Consider the following 18,281-nt stretch of genomic DNA (forward strand, 5'->3'; position numbering starts at 1 on the left):
GTACTCCACATACATTCCTCAGCAGTCCCATCTCCACAGCTCTTACTCTTGACTTTTCATTTTTCTGCCACAACATAGTCACATCCGTATGGTAAATCTGGCACTAACACTCCATGTAAGCCTTGTGCAGCAGCAACACTCAAGCCTCTGTTTCTTATCAAGGCCTTCATTGCACAAGACACTTTTCTTCCTTGTGCCACTCTACTTTCCACTTCTTTTGCACATTTTCCTCTCTTTTCTATCACTGTACGCAGGTATTTCAACTCTCTCACCAATTCCAATCTCTCTCTTCTCATTGTAACATTGCACTGGGAATCACCTTCTTTCTCAATAACCATCACTTTACTCTTTTCTACATTTACTCTCAAGGCATGTTGCTCACAGCCATCAGCAAAACTCTGCACTAGCCTACCAAGTTCTAGTCTGGTATTTGCAAGCAGTACTGCATCAATCAGCATACAGCAAATTTGAGATATTCCATCCATCACCATTCATTACCAATGCCATCAGCCTCTCTATTACTCGTGTTTTCACCTCTCTCATCATCCCATCCATATATACTGTATATTGAACAGCCATGGGGACATCACACAACCTTGTCGCATGCCCACACCGATTGTGAGCCATTCACTTTGATGCCCATTAACCCTTATACATGCTTCACCACCATCATAAAAACTATTGATGGCACCTAGCAGGTTACCATCTACATCATACATGCACAATACTTTCCACAATCCTTCTCTGTCCACTTTGTCATATGCTTTTTCCAGATCCATGAATGCCATAAACACCTTATGGTCCTTCTCACAAGCCATCTCTGCTGTCTGTCTCACTGCAAATAATTAATCTACACATCCTCTGCCACTCCTAAAGCCACCCTTTTCATCACTCACTATGACTTCTGATATCTTTCTTACTTTCTCTATAATAATTCTCCCATATACCCTCCCTACCACGCTAAATAAACTCATGCCACAATAATTCTTGCACTCACTTCGCTCACCTTTATTTTTATACAGGGGTACAATCACAGCCTTTTTCCAAATACAAATACAAATACATTTATTCCCAAATTCAAAAATACAAATACAAATACCTACATACCAGAATTACATTTTATCATCATTATTGGCATGGCATTTAAATTCAAAACAAGTGGGAAGAAATGCGGAACGGAACGTTGCTTGCAGATAACAGGAGTGGCAGTAAAAAATGACAAATTTACGAACATGAACCAAAATTAGGTGTTTTCGCCTTCAAAAATTGCCTGAAAGTAACAACACATAAAACAATATGAAGAGATACAAAATACTTTTTTCCTGGAGGCCAAAATACAATTACAAATACAAATACTTTGAAAATGTATTTAAATACACCTCAAATACAAATACAATTGTATCTGATCCACCCCTGGTGTGTGTGTGTGTGTGTATGTGTGTGTGTGTGTGTGTAGTGTGTGTGTGTAGTGTGTGTGTGTGTGTGTGTGTGTGTGTGAGAAAGAGAGAGAAAGAGAGAGAGAGAGAGAGAGAGAGAGCACGTACGTGCTGAAGGTGGTTGTTAAAACTGAAATTCATTAAAGGGTTCTGTATATCGATGGCTTACTGTATATGTACATTGTGTATATGTGTGTGTGTGTGTGTGTGTGTGTGTGTGTGTGTGTGTGTGTGTGTGTGTGTGTATATATATATATATATAGTGGAATTTCTAATTTTGAGTTTAGAATTTGATCATTCGAATTTCAATGCGTTTTGGAGTGGTCCACCTATTTCATCTGTCGATATAAAATCGCGTTTTTTGATGCTCTCTGGGCCAGGCTCCAATCACAACAAGCAAAGATAATATTTCTTATGCGAACCAAAATGCTAGAACTGAAGGAAAATTATAAGAAAAAGTATGAGCCTAACATAATATGTGACATGTGTCAAGAAGAGAATGAAAATCAACATCATTTATTCATGTGTGAAACATACGAAGATATCGTTCCAAAGCAATTTGCTGTCAAAACATGAATGCAGCCAAAGGAGAAATAGCAATACAAGAAAGGGCAGAAATACACCAAATATACTACTGCTGACAAGGCGATATACATTTGCTGACGGTATGTCAGTGCAATGCAGAACTACAGTTACTTAATAACAATTATAGTTCATAAAGTTTACAGGGGGTGTGGGCAAAAAATCATGATTTTACGTAGTTAGGTTTGGAGGCCCTGGATCCAAACTAATTTTCCCCATGAGAAGTTCAGTTTCAATTTCAATTATTTGAATTTTGTGGTGATTTTTAGGCACCTATGCCCGTCGAAATTCCACTGTGTGTGTATATATATATATATATATATATATATATACTGTATATAGATATACCCCGGTTTAACGATCTAACTGGTCAGATAAAACCCCATCGTTACGCGGGGTGTCATATATTGGGGTACTTGTAACATGTATTTCAACGTGGAGTGTTTACCAGGCTCGGGTTCCCCCGAAACCAAGCCCAAAACCCACCCAAATCAGCCCAAAAACAAGTTTAAAGCCAATCTAAGTGGCCTAACAGCTGTTCAGGAAGGTAACCTAAGCTTAACACCTATAAATAACACACTAAAACCAACAAATAAAATCTGAAAATTGTCAAATAAAAGTCTGGAAAAAATCAAGCTTAGTACACTGTATCCCAAAATGATTATGTTCATTCCACCTAAATCTAAGTCTAAAAACAGTTTATAAATCAACCTAAACACAATTTTGGTCTAAGATATCAAAATCAGAAAAAAATAAAAATAAAAACCCATCGTTAAACTGGGGTTTGGTCATCGTTAGGTGGGGTATGGTGGTATGTCTACCCCCATCGTTAAGCCAGGGTATCGGATCTAGGGGTATCATATATCGAGGTATTACTGTGTGTGTATGTATATATATATATATATATATATATATATAGATACAGTATAGTAAAAGTTCTCTCATTCGGCGTCTGGTCTTATAGAATTTCCAGTCTTTCGGCGGTTTTCATAAATGGTTCTGTTATAAAAGTTCTTTGTTCTTCTGGCACGTACGCTGAACCGATCGGCACCCGCGACAGGGTCACCAGCTCGTCACTGGTACCAATGTGCCCATAGTTGCCAATTTAGAACTGTTGGCACTAGATCTAGCGTTTTTTCATAATAATATAGTGCCAATAAATATTAGATTTTCTTCAGTATCTTGCACATTTTGAAGTCCAATTTAGCATGAAAATTTGAACAGTTCACCTATAGCTTAGCACATTTTTAAGTTGAGCTCAGAGCTTTTGAAGATTTCTGCTTGCCAACACTGCATGTGGAGTCGGCTATCAGGACTCATGAGTGTCTGGCTTTGTGAGTGGGACCCTTCGAAAGTTTGGAAACTATTGTGGCATTTTACGGTGTACGTATGTAAATACACCTACATCAAGGTACGTTCACATGTATTGTATCATTTACTGCATTAAATATAAGTTGCTTATTAAATATTTAGTGCTCAGGGTTGACCAACAAAACTTGCTAGACACTGTGATTGCACTGGGGTGACCAACCATGATTGCTAGAAACTTTTTGGTAGGTTTTCCCGGTCACTCAGCAGTTTCTGCTCTTCCGGCACCTGCTTGGTCCCGAAGATCCCAAATGAGAGGACTTTTACTGTATATACTCCATATATAATATTAATTAAAAACATATTTCCTGTATAATAGTACTACAAATCTAATGTATATTCTAATAAACAATAAAGAATGTTTAGTTTTGCATGTCGATAATATGTAACTTTTACTGCATTTACAGGAATCTGGTATTGCTGTTGTTGCAAATCTAGGCTCATCTGAATGTGAACCTGGTGGACTGCGGACTGAAGCTGCCTTCTCCTTCAGTCCATCATCTTCCCTGGAGAGGACAAGGAAGGAGTTGGGGATGTCTGTATGACCAGGCAACAGTGCCATTCGGCTATGATGGTGTGCCACTATGGGAAGATATCCCTCACCAGCATCACATTAGTCAAGTATAAAACATAACATAAACTAAGTTTTCTCTGCAAATTTATAACATCAACAAAAATAATAAAAAATGGGTCCTGCAAAAAGTAAGCATTACCTTTCCTTATACTATGGAATACTGGGACACTAGCTCTTCCTCTGGCTTGAGTTGTTATCTCTTTCTGGATCTTGCATCCTGGCAATTAGAAAATAATTATTTAATTCCAGTGCAAAATAAATGCAATGTAAGATATAAAACATTTTTTTGGTTCTCTAACTATCATTAATTAAAATCATCATCAACTTACTATAAATGGGGTGGGAAGGATTGACATGCAGAAACATGAGACAGCACAAGAACTATCAACAGTGAAAGCAACAAAAGGGGCTATACATCCTTTTCTCATCATTCATACCTTTAAAAATTTCCACCTCACAAACCAAATTATCTACATGAAAAAGTTTGTTTCATTGTGCCTGTTGGAGAAAAACTAGGCCGTCAATTAGAAGGTTAAAATGGGGTGCAACCACTGGGATGTGTGCCTCTATGCTTATTTGATCACACTCATTTTTATACTCTGTCAACCCTCAGTTTACAAACATTCACTTAACATTACCCATCCATCTTCTTTGTGAGTCTTCTCATTGCCTTGGAAACTTACCCAATAATTAGTGAGTTTTTTACCATACGATTTATCTACAGTCTTTCAAAGTGCTAAGTGTGGGCAGCTCAGACATACACTGGCACTAGATTTTAAGTTATAGTAATAAGAGCTGAAACAAACCTATAACTTTAATATGACAAGATGAGTAATGATAATTGCTCATCATTATGTGATCAAATACAAAAAACATTCCATCAAAAAGTTCTTCGTTCTTAGTCAAACTTCGGGATTCAATACATTTATTTCAAACACCAAACACATCTGATTGACAAAGACTTCAGAGAAATACTGTCAGTAGAAGAGAAATGTCTCTTCTTTGATCACCAAGAAAGTGACTGCTTGCAGAGTGGTGACTGGCAGTCATTTAAACCAATAACTGAAATTCAAATCAATCAGGATAAGTGGAGATTAAGTGGGTGTGTATCCACAGTTCAGATCCTTCCAACACCACACACTATAATTCTCTCACTTTAACTTAGCCCAAGTTTTCATCCTTTCTGCTTATATTGCACAGCTGAATGGCAGAAAAACAAATACTATAGCTCTACATCTCTTCTATTACACTTCTTCATGACTAGCATTATATTCTGGTGTCAATCTATTACTACCACACAGCATTCAAAACAGAGACATGGCAATTTTAGGCAAAAGTTATATATATATATATAAATATATATATATATACAGTATTCCCTCCAATATCCGACGTAATAGAGCCATAGGCAGGTCCGGATAGTGGTCCTGTTCGGATATTGGGCCCCAGCTTATGGACTTCTACTTATGGACCCTAACTCAGAGAAACACCTATACAACTCCCTCTGGACATGCATAGCACCTATTTAAGACCCAAATCACACCAATAACGGACATAAAAGACTGAAATAAATGCAAAAGAGCCAGAGAATGAGGTTTTAGAGGTGAGTTTATACAATATTTAACCATCTGGGTACTTGCAACAAGTCTCTGGCTCCTGGACTGGTAGTTATGGACCCTAACCTAGCCTAACTCAGAAAAACACCTCCCTACTGCACATGTATAGCACCTAAGACCCTATTCACACCAATAAGGGACATAAAAGAATGAAATGAGGTTTTAGAGGTAAGTATGGAAAATACGGTACAATATGAAACATTTTGGGTACTTACAACAAGTCCCTGGCTCCTGGACTGGTACTTATGAACCCTAACCCAGCCTAATTTTGAAAGTCACCTATATAACTCCCTACCGGATATGCATAGCACCTATTTAAATCTATTTAAGACCCTGTTCACACCAATAATGGACATAAAGCATGAAATAAATGAAAAGGAACCAGAGAATGAGGAATTAGAAGTGATAATGGAAAATATTTAAAAGTGTACAGGGTACTTACAGCACATCTGTGGCCACCTCCTCGTAGGCTCTGGTAGTGGTGAAAATGCTCTTGAAGCATGTGCAGTAATCCAGTGTTGTGCTACACTTAATTCTTTGCACTGTGAGTTATAATTGTTTAACACTGAACATTCTGTTCTCAATTGCGCCATGCCAGTTTCAACCGTCACTTTGCACTTCACGCTTAATTCTTTGCACTCTGAATTCTAATTTCTTAACACTGCACAACACTGTAAATTCCCATGTGGTCTAGTGGCGAGGTATTGCAGTTTATTCACTGTTTATTTACAAAAACGAGCACGTACGGCATCCACTGCGATGAACGTCCACCCTCAACAGTGTTTAGGCAGTAAATGAGGACAGGGTTGCCAGATCTGAGCTCCTCCACATTACCAAACTCCTCAATTTTCATTACCAAATTTAACTTTTCATTACCAAATTCTTAAAGGAAGCATATGTTCTTCACTAAATATGTGTACAAATGGAAATACAGTAATCACTCTCCTTATAATCAGCAACATGTTTATTTTTGCGCTATGTATGCTAACAGATTAATCCCTTAACTGCGGGCGTCACTTTCGTGACGCTCAGGTGCAATGGATCATACCGCGGGGCGTCACTTTTGTGATTCTGTGTTATTTTGAATTTGCCTGGGCTTTCAAGTGGTGACTTGTATCATCTGTCAGTACTCCCAGTCTCCTACAATAGTCAGCGCTGCTAATGTCATCTGTACTCCCATCCATTGTTGACAATTTAGCCATTTTTCCCCGTTCTTGACTCCCCTCCCTACCTCCCCTTCATTACCCTCTCCTCCCGCCTGCCCAGCCGTGCTGCACTATGCAATCTTGCCCAGATTTTTTCACTGATTTCATCCATTGAAATGAGCCCTATGCCCTATGCTTAATTGAAATAATACATATGTAAAGGAAAAAAAAGGTAACTGATTGTGCCATACACCTGGAATTGGCTAATTATCACCTGTCAACACCCAACGTGCACTCATTCGCTAATTTTCCTTGCTTATTTCCCCTTGAAATATATCCATATGACCTATTCTCATAATAAAAATATATATAAGAAAGGAAGGGAGAAGCCTAAGTGATATTTACATTCACCTGTAAGTCATCATCATCATCTGGACCTCCTTTCCCACCCAAGGGCAGGGTGAGGTGTAGCAATGTCCAAACAGCCCACAATTGCTCAATCCAATGGGCCACGCTTCCATTCACTCATCATTCAAGCCCCCAGAATCCTGGCTCTATCGGATACGCCAAAAACATTCACCACGTCCTGTAGCTTCACATAATCGTATCCGACAGAGTCAACCCAGATGCTGCCACTTTAAAAAGGGGTGCCAAAAATCCCTGATCATGCACTTCTCCTCACAAAATTCATCCAGCCAGCTCGATCTCCTGTCAGTTCCCTAGCCTCACCAACTTCCAAACCTCTCTTCCTCACACATTCATCCACCATATCTCTCCACCTTCTCCTTGGCTTACCTCGCCTCCTCCCTCTTTCCAATTCGCTCAGATATACCTTCTTCATCACTCTATTGTTATCCATTCTCTCCACATGACCATACCATCTCAGTACATTCTCTTCAATTCTGGTGTCCACTGCCTTCCTCGCTCTGCATCTGTCACGAATCACATTATTTCGTATCCTATCCACCCTCTGTACTCCACATACATTCCTGAACAGTCCCATCTCCACTGCTCTTACTCTTGACTTTTCATTTTCATGCCATACCATAGTCTCACATCCATATGTTAAAGTTGGAACTAACACTCCTTCATGTAAGCCTCGTGCAGCTGCAACACTCAAGCCTCTGTTTCTTATTCTTCCTTGTGTCACTCTACTTTCAACTTCTTTTGCACATTTTCCTCTCTTTTCTCTCACTGTACTCAGGTATCTGAACTCTCTCACCAATTCCAGTCTCTCTCCATTCACTGTTACACTGCAGTGGGAGTCACCTTCTCTCTCAATAACCATCACTTTACTCTTTTCTACATTTACTCTCAAGGAACGACACTTACAGACATCAGCAAAACTCTGCACTAGCCTACCAAGTTCTTGTCCGGTACTTGCATGCAGTACTGCATCATCAGCATACAACAAATTTGAGATATTCCATCCATCACCATTCATTACCAATGCCATCCCTCTCTCCATTACTTGTGTTTTCACTTCTCTCATCACCCCAACCATATATACATTGAACAACCATGGGGAGATCATACAACCTTGTCATGCCCATTAACCCTGATACATGCTTCACTACCATCATAAAAACTCTTGACGGCACCTAGCAGCTTACCCTCTACACAGTACATGCGCAAAGCTTTCCACAGTCCCTCTCTGTCCACTTTGTCATATGCTTTTTCCAGATCCATGAATGCCATAAACACCTTATGGTCCTTCTCACATGCCTTCTCTACTATCTATCTCATTGCAAATATTTGGTCCACACATCCTCTGCCACTCCTAAAGCCACCCTGTTCATCACTCACTAGGACTTCTGATATCTTTCTAACTTTCTCTATAATAATTTTTCCATATACCTTCCCTACCACACTCAGTAAGCTTATGCCACGATAATTCTTGCACTCACTTCGTTCACCTTTACTTTTGTACATGGGTACAATCACAGCCTTTTTCCACTCTGCAGGCACAGTTTCACTCATCCATGCCTTCTTACATATCTCCAACTAGCACTTCATTCCATTCTCTCCACTACATTTAAGCATCTCTGCATACACCTCATCAACCCCAGCTGCTTTCCCATTTTTCAGCCGCTTCACTGCACTCTTCACCTGTGCGAGTGTCATGTCTCCTGGCACTGCATTCCTTCTCTGCACACCCCCAAAACCAATCATGTTTACAGCTGCTCTGCTCTATCTCCACCCATCAGGCTTTCAAAATATTCTTTCCATCTGGTCCTTACTTCATCTCCATGGGTTAATAATCTACCACCTGCATCCTTCACACCATCCCATTTCTTTCCATTTTCACTTCTACATTTCCGTACCTCTTTCCAGAATAACTTTCTATTATCAGAGTAGTTCGCATTCATTTTTCTTCCTAGATCTTCATTTACCTCCTCCTTTTTCCTCTTCACTAGTCTCTTTACGTGCTTCTTGCTCTCAACATATTCAGTTCTTATTTCAACTGAACTCCTATCCTGTAACCACTTTAGCCACTTCTTCCTCTTTTCCTCCACCGCTCTCTTTACCTCCTCATCCCACCATGCCGTACCTTTCTTCTTTGTTGTTACTCTTGCCACACCACACACCACTTAGCATTCCTAACTAAGCAATCCCTATATGCATTCCACAGTCCGTCCAGATCCATTTCATTTCAAGTCAGTAATTCTAACTCGTCCTCTACTTTGGTCCTGTATTCATCTGCCATTTCTTTGATCCTCAGCTTCTCAACTTTCAAGTCTTTCTCCCTGACTGCTTCTCTCTCTCCTGATCACTCCTCTCAGCTTGATCTTGCATACCACTATCATATGATCTGACAGACCTCCACATCGTCCTCTCACAGCCCTCATATCAGCAACCATTCCCATCATCGACCTCTCTACGAGCACGTAATCAATCAGGCTTCTTTCAACTGTAACTACCTAATTTATTATGTATTATCTAGATTTCCTGCCAATCATTTCATAATACAGTATATAAATTAGCAGCTGTCAGCACACTGACATCGTCAACCCTTGGCTGCCCATATACGCTACGTCATTAAGTTTACTGTCGTCTTTCGAAGTGAAACCATGTCAGATTCGCGCCCCTCCATTTCCGCCGCTTCTGAGCTCATTGCAAAGGGCCCTGTGACCTCTACCCCTACTAAATCTCGTGTGGCAAGGGGTAGAGGACTGAGTGGCTCTGCTGTTGAACGTGAACTGGCTGATTTATCGATGATAATGATGGACAGTGACTAAAATCTTTCTGGTGAATCATGTGATGAGCCTGTGGAGGAAATGGTGACAGAAACTCCAAGTACAAGTGCTTCAGTGTCCCAGGTTCATCCTGGCTCCAAGGGAAAGGAGCCCTTAGTGCAGCAAGGGAAGGAATTTGGGAAGGGAGTGAAAAGGAGGCGGGTTAGCCCCGGAACAATGGTCCCGTGTGACCCAGCCCGCCATGAGTCCCGAGGTGAATCACCTCCCCCCCTCTCCCAGCCCCACTTCACTAATATCTTCAACCTCTTCAGCCGAAACTTCTCCTGAGTCTTCATCGTCGAAGTCTCCACCAGCACCTACAGTGAAGGCAGGCCATAGGGGACAAGGTAAATCCCTTACTTGTCATAAATGTAGAGTTGTTTCTAGAGTAATGGCTGCTAGTGGTACACGGCAACCTAAGGTCAGTAGGAGTGACCTTGAAATGGCCCATTCTGCCTCACAGCCACCCTCACCCAGCCTACACCGCCACGACAAGGAACCCTGGACGCCTTCGTGTTGACAGAAGGTTCTGATTTCGTCCCGGAACAACTCCACTTTGACAAGAGTTCCTCAGGGATACAGCCTGCCTTCACTCTTGACAAGGATGCTGAGTGTGTGGACTACCTTTTGGCCTTCCTTGATGATGAAGTCATGCAGCATATATGTAATGAGACCAACAGGTACGAGTCACAACATGCTGCAAGTGGTGCAGGTACAGCAAAAATGCAACAGTGGACCGTGCTTGGAGTGCAGGAACTGTATGTGTTCTTCGCCCTCATGTTTCTCACGCCTCATTCACGTTCACGGAAGCATGAGTTGGAAGATCACTGATCCATGGACCCTTTATTACCCTCACCCACCTTCAATAAGTATATGGCCAGAGATCAGTTCCATAACATCATGGGAAACCTGCACTTCACCAACAACGATGTACGTTCCCAGACTGACCCAATCTGGAAGATACGGGAGATTCTGAACAGAATGAAGAATAAATTTTTGTCATTCTTCCACCCATTTCAGAAGGCTTTCATACATGAATCCTTGGTTCTGTTCAAGGGGACGTCTGAGGTTCGTACAGTATATTCCAAGCAAACATCATCAGTTTGGAATAAAGTTCTTTGTACTGTGCGACTGTAAGACAGGGTACATCCTTGGCTTCTCAGGCTGTGTAGTGAAAATGCTGCTTGAAAGGTATTTTGGTGGGAATCATGTGCTGTATACTGACAACTATTATACAGCACCAAAACATGCTAAATACCTTTCAGAGCACGGAGTAGACTGTAGCACCAGTCGAGCAGGTCAGTACTCCCGAGGTTGATGGAAAGCTGGGGACAGGGAGTGCTGGAGCTCCCGTTTCATCAGGCCTCAGGACTAGTTCCTGACCATCCCCCTTTGCTGAACTTTTTCAGTGTCTCAGTTACACAGAGAGTAGGCCAGCATGCTCTCCAGTACAAATTTCTCTAACTATCTACAAACTACATGCACAGTACACACTACACTTCCTATTCAAAATTCAACTAAAATGGCAACTCATCACCAAGCCTCGGAGTCCCGGGGGAGGATCATAATTGCCCCCACCATCCGCCCCTCTCCCAGTGACGACTCAAGGTGCCTGGAACCACTGTCTGACTCTCTTCTGCTTCATTTCTGCAACATTCGCGGCCCTTCCTCTAACTTTTGCTCTGTTGAGCACCACTTCTCCTCCTCTAAACCTCACCTTCTTTTTCTAACTGAGACTCAGCTGTCTGAGGCAACTGACAGCAAACCCTTTTCTGTATCCTCCTACTTTCTCTATACTCATTTCAAAGCCAAAGGTGGCTGTTGTGTATACATACGCAACGACTTATCTTGCTCTCGTGTTCCTGAACTCGATTCTTCTGAATTCTCTACACTCTGGCTTTGGCTTTCCTGTCATTCTCTGACTAAATATATCTGTGCTGTTTACTTATCCCCTAATTCTACTGACTATCAAAAATTCTTCGACTATCTTACTTCTACGATGGAACACATTCTATCCAATTCTCCTTTCTCTGAAATCTCCGTTCTAGGAGATTTCAATGTTCACCACCACCTTTGGCTCTCCTCTCCTTTCACGGATCCACCTGGTGAACAAGCCTACATCTTTTCTATCCTTAATGACCTAGAGCAGCTTGTATAGCACCCTACCCGTATCCCTGACCGCCTTGGAGAGAGCTCCAACATACTTGACCTCTTCCTCACAACTAATCCTTCTGCTTACTCTGTCAATCTTTTCTCTCCGTTGGGCTCCTCCGATCACAACCTTATTACCTTAACCTGTCCTATCACTCCGGTACGGCCTGTGGACCCTCCAGGGTAACGTCGTCTGTGGCATTTTGGAGCCGCGAACTGGGAGGCCCTCAGGCAGTACTTCTTTGATTTTCCCTGGAATGATTATTGCTTCCATGGCCGGGAGCCATCTGAGTGTGCCTTGCGCATTACGGAGGTTATTCTCTCGGGCATGGAAGCATACATTCCTTTCTCACATCCTTTGACTAACGCAAGAAAGCCTTGGTTTAATCACGCTTGTTCTAATGCTGTCCGCAACAAGGAGAGGGCCTACAAAAGGTACCGGAGCCAACCCACCCCTGAATCACATCATCTTTACGTTTCTGCCCGGAATCGTGCTAAGTCTGTTCTTCGCTCTACTAAAAATAATTTCATCCATACTAAATGCTCTCAACTCTCCAACTCGAATTCTTCCCGCTCCTTCTGGCACCTTGCCAAAAATCTTTCATAACAACTTTACCTCATCATCTTTCCCTCCTCTTTTCTACTCTGATGGTTCTGTAGCTATTTCTTCTACTGATAAAGCAGATCTCTTCGCACAGACTTTCTCCTCCAATTCCACCTTAGACGATTCCGGTGCTGTTCCTCCATCACTTCCCCCCTCTGACTTCCTCATGGCTGACATTAAAATTTCTTCAGCTGATGGATTTTCTGCCATCACTGGCCTCAGTACTAACAAGGCATATGGGCCTGATGGGGTCCCTCCTGTTGTTCTCAAGAACTATGCTTCTGTGCTTACACCCTGCCTAGGCAAACTCTTTCGCCTTAGTCGTCAACTTGTACCTTTCCTTCTTGCTGGAAGTTTGCTCTCATTCAGCCAGTCCCAAAGAAGGGTGACCACTCCCAACCCTCCAACTATCGTCCAATTGCTTGAACGTCCTGTATTTCAAAAGTTTTCGAGTCAATTCTCAATAGAAAAATTTTAAGGCATCTTTCCTATCACAACCTTCTTTCCGATCGTCAGTACGGGTTCCGTCAGGGACGCTCCACTGGCGATCTTCTCACCTACCTTTCAGACTCCTGGTCATCCTCCTTTCAGGACTTTGGCGAAAGCTTTGCCATTGCACTTGACATCTCAAAGGCTTTCGATCAAGTCTGGCATAAATCTTTAATTTCCAAACTGCCCTCCTACGGTTTCTATCCTTCTATCTGTGCCTTCATCGCTAGCTTCCTTTCTGGTCGTTCTATAGCCGCTGTTGTAGACGGCCATCGTTCTTCTCCTAGATCTATCAACAGTGGTGTTCCTCAGGGCTCTGTCCTATCACCAACTCTCTTCCTTTTATTCATCAATGATCTTCTACGCTTTCACAATGTGCTGTTATATTCAGGTCAGTGGGAGTCACAGCAGCCAGTGTGGGGGCAGCAAGCATTAACATTTTCTTGGATGGGTGACCGCCTGGGAACACCAGATGCTGTTGGCATCCCTACGTGTCAAGTGGGGTTGGTGGAGGATTAGTGCCCCTCCCTGTAAAACAATTAACTCTAAGCCCTTGACCACCCCGTTTGGGATACATGGCATCTGGCAATGGATGGATGGATGGATCTTCTAAGCTGTACATCTAACCCTATCCACTCATATGCTGATGACTCCACCCTTCACCTTTCCATTCGGTTCCCGCAACGCCCATCTCAACAGTTACTTCAACGAACAAGGGATGAGGCTATGGCACACCTAATGTCTGACTTGGCTCGTATCTCTGACTGGGGTAAAAATAATATGGTTGTTTTTAATGCATCTACGACTCAGTTCTTACACCTATCAACCCGACAAAATCTTCCACAGGTACAGTATACCCACTAATGTTTAATAATATTCAGCTTAATCCTGCATCATCCTTGAACATGCTTGGGGTTTCATTTACTCGGGACTTATCTTGGAGAGACATATTACATCTCTTGTAAAATCTGCTTCCAAGAGACTGGGTATGCTAAGCCGACTCCGCTCTTTCTTTACCCCTGCACAATTGTTGACTCTATACAGGGGTTTTATCCGCCCCTGTGTGGAGTACAACTCTCATGTGTGGGGAGGCTCCCCACATACAGCTCTTCTCAATAGGGTGGAGTCAAAGGCTTTTCGTCTCATTAACTCTCCTCCTCTTACTGACTCCCTTCAACCTCAGTCTCTTCGCCGCACTGTTGCATCTTTATCTCTTTTCTATCGCTACTTTAATGGTCACTGCTCCTCTGAATTGTCTGCTTGCATTCCTCCACCTCTACGACGGGTGCATAGCACCCGTCTGCCAACAAACTCTCATCCCTTTTCTGTCCAACTCTCTAATGCAAGAGTTAACCATTACTTCTAGTCTTTCATTTATGCAACAGGTCAACTCTGCAACTGTCTCCCTCTGTCTGTATTTCCTGCTGCCTATGATCTCCAGTCTTTCAAACGCAGTGTGTCCAGGCATCTCAAAATGATCGGATCTTGAATTTGGCTCTCTATTGTATCTTGTTTTTCTCTTGGAGGGAACTGTAAACTGCGGGCTCATGGCCTTTGGTTCCTTCTTCCTCGCATAATAAAAAAAAAAATCGGCTCCTGCGGCACTGTCAAAAGCAATTGCGCCCACTTCCCCAAATTCCCCGAGGCAGGAACTTCGCAGCAGGGAGATGTGCACCTACGCAAGTCTGAGAAGATGCTGGTAATACAGTGGCATGATATGAGGGTCGTGCACATGATTACCACCGTACACATGGGGGAACTGAAAGACAGTGGGAAGGTCGACCGTAGGACAGGTGAACCTGTGTTGAAACCTAATGCTGTCATCGACTATAATATCAACATGCGGCTGGTGGACAAGTCCGACGTGATGATTGGAGAGATCGACTGCCTCAGGAAGAATACTAGGTGGTACATGAAAGTGTTTCTGCATCTCACTGACATAACGATGCTGAACGCCTTCAACCTGTACAAGATAAAGGTAAAGCCACCCAAGTCCTTCTCCCTGAGGTTGTTCGCCAGGACCTGTGTTCAGCAGCTGCTTGATAGACATGGTAGGGTGACAGCAGCAGCTCCAAGGAGTCATGCTGTAAGACTTCCCGATAGACTTGAGCATAGGGCGTACATGGATTGGCACAGACTGGTGCAATTGCCTGCCACTACGAAGAGGAAGGCTGCGATCCACAGGTGCCAGGTGTGTGCACATACCACCTGACGCACACCTGTGCACAAACGCACCTCTTGGCAGTGCACTGAGTGTCAGGTTCCCCTCTGTGTACCCTGCGTCTCTGCTTACCACAGCCTGAAACATTTCTAAAACAGTGCAAGTGGGAATGTAAATAATGTGTAAATAGCAAGTGAAAGCAATGGATGTAAATATAACTGAATAGTGGAAAATAGTTGCATAAGTTACTGCAAGTGAATGCATAACATAGTGTAAATAAAACAGAAATGTAAATAATGTAAATAGAAATGTAAATAATTAGTAATATAAGAATATGAGTACAAATACTTGGAGTAATGAGAGTGAAAGTGAAAGCTTCGCTCTCTACGCTAGTTTACTGAACGAGAAAGTGAATGCCTGGAGTGAAAATAAACTACTATTACTGAAGGAAACTTATGGATAAATACTGTATATAAAAATAAGTGTAATAAAGTACTAGGAATGTAAAGTTTGAGTGTGCTTATGAATAATAAATGACAGAATACCACCGGGAAATGAGCACGGGTGGAAAGCTCGTACGCGCTCGTAATTTACATTGCTTTCACAGTGTTTTTTTCTTTGGAGTATGGATTCCAAACTACTTGAAACTCATAGAATAGTGTTTCTAGTGATAATATCTGGCAGTAGTAATCATATTACGGAGTGTCGGGAAGTGTAAACTGGAGACTTTGTTACCCAACTTCAGAAGTCTCCACAAGTCCTACGGTAGTCAATGAAGGCTCAACACACATCCAAGGAGAAAGCTGAAGGTATGTGCCATAAGCATATCTCATTATAATATTCTAGGACTAGTAACTGATTTTTGGCAAATACTGTACTTACGAAAAGTCAGTTGGAGCGCAATTATCCCTACGGGACGTGCACGGACCGCTTCCGACATTCCCGCGGTCAAGGGGTTAACCAATGAGTGCAGACAGTCCACCATCTCCATTCTCTGTATCTTTATACATGTGAAAAATCTGTTTGGCAATGGATCATGCTGATTCACTACCAAACGAACTTTTCAATACCAAATTGGCCCACATTTGGTAATGAAAAAAACCAAATTTCAACCCTGACTGGGAAGGGGGGAGGGGGGAGGAAGGAAAGGGTGAAGGGGCCATGGTGTAAACAGCTGTTCGGCGCCATGTGGCAATTTCAAATTACGGGTGGGAAAAAAATTTGGATTTTGGGGGTATTTTTTTCTTTTTTTGGCCATTTTTGGGTTCCGAAGGTCCAGGCCCACAATGTCCGGTAAGTGGGGAGTCCGGAAAGTGGGCGTCCAGATACTACAGCGATTACTGTATATGTATACATACACAGTAAACCCTCGATATTATGAACCCCAGTTCTGCGAATTTTGGATATAGCGAACAGCCAAACTACGACCAAACTTCCCCCAGATTTTGCGAAAAAAGGTCGCTATATAGTTTTTGAGTCAATTCTTAACAGAAAAGTTTTAAAGCATCTTTCCCATCACAACTTTCTTTCTGATCATCAGTATGGGTTCCGTCAGAGATGCTCCACCAGCGATCTTCTCACATAACTTTCAGACTCCTGGTCATCCTCCTTTCGGGTATTTTGGCGAAAGCTTTGCCACTGCACTTGACATCTCAAAGGCTTTCGATCAAGTCTGGATAAATCTTAAATTTCCAAACTGCCCTCTTACAGTTTCTATCCTTCTATCTAGGCCTTCATCTATAGCTTCCTTTCTGGTCGTTCTATAGAGGCCGTTGCAGACGCCCACTGTTCTTCTCCTAGATCTATCAACAGTGGTGTTCCTCAGGGCTCTGTCCTATCACCAACTCTCTTCCTTTTATTCATCAATGACCTTCTAAGCTGTGCATCTAACCCTATCCACTCATACGCTGATTATGCCACCCTTCACCTTTCCATTCGGTTCCCGCAACGTCCATCTCAGCTTTTACTTCAACAAACAAGGGATGAGGCTATGGCACACCTAATGTCTGACTTGGCTCGTATCTCTTACTGGGGTAAAAATAATCTTGTTGTTTTTAACCCCTTAACCGCGGGGCATCACTTTTGTGACGCTTGGGAGCAAGGGATCATACCGCGGGGCGTCGCTTTTGTGATTCTGTGTTATTTTGAATTCACCCGGGCTTCCAAGTGGAGGCTTGTATCATCTATCAGTACTGCCAATGTCCAACACTAGTCAGCACTCCTAATCTCATCTGTACTCCCATCCATTGTTGACAATTTAGCCATTTCTCCTCGTTCTTGACTCCCCTCCCTACCCCCCCCCCCTCCATTACCCTATCCTCTCGCCTGCCCGGCCGTGCTACGCTACGTAAATCTTCCCTGGAATTTTTCACTGATTTCATCCATTGAAATAATTTTCGCTGTTTTTTTCCCCTTGAAATATGCCGTATAATCTATATTCGTAATAAATATACATATAAGGAGGGAAGGGAGAAGCCTAAGTGATATTTACTTTCACCTGGAACTACCTAATTTATAATGTATTGTCTAGATTTCCTGCCAATCATTTCACTGCTATATATTAGCTGTGTCAAGAGGCTAACGTTTGCAGTAATGCATTTCCCTAGGTAGGCCACCACCCCGGCCCACCCTTATCAGTTCACTCTCATCTTCCAATGTGGAGGTACGTCTGTTCGCTCTTGCTAGCTTCAGGGACTTTTCACCCCCATGCAAAGGGCCCTGTGACCTTTACCCCCTACTAAACCTCATGTGGAAAGAGGTAAAGGGCTGACAATTGATAAAAGAGTGACTACGATCTTTCTATTGAGTAAAACAGTGCAAGTGGAATTGTAAATAATGTGTAAACAGCAAGTGAAAGTAATGAATGTAAATATACGTGATCAGTGGAAAATAGTTTTATAAGTTACTTCAAGTGACAGT

General features: G+C 42.4%; 1 protein-coding gene across 1 annotated transcript in view; it reads right to left on the bottom strand.

The window, feature by feature from the left end:
- Positions 1-4,026: 4,026 nt before the first annotated feature.
- The window catches only part of SMC6 (Structural maintenance of chromosomes 6), a 256,438-nt gene continuing 242,183 nt past the window's right edge, over positions 4,027-18,281 (bottom strand). Inside the window, exon 23 of the mRNA XM_080278837.1 lies at positions 4,027-4,177. Within this exon, the coding sequence (XP_080134963.1) occupies positions 4,129-4,177 (49 nt within the window). The 3' untranslated portion in view covers positions 4,027-4,128. The remainder of the gene's footprint in view (positions 4,178-18,281) is intronic.

Source organism: Coenobita brevimanus, chromosome 75 (genome assembly GCF_032717465.1).
Source record: "Coenobita brevimanus isolate Jiangsu-jjx chromosome 75, ASM3271746v2, whole genome shotgun sequence".
In the NCBI taxonomy this organism is placed as follows: Eukaryota; Metazoa; Arthropoda; class Malacostraca; order Decapoda; family Coenobitidae; genus Coenobita; species Coenobita brevimanus.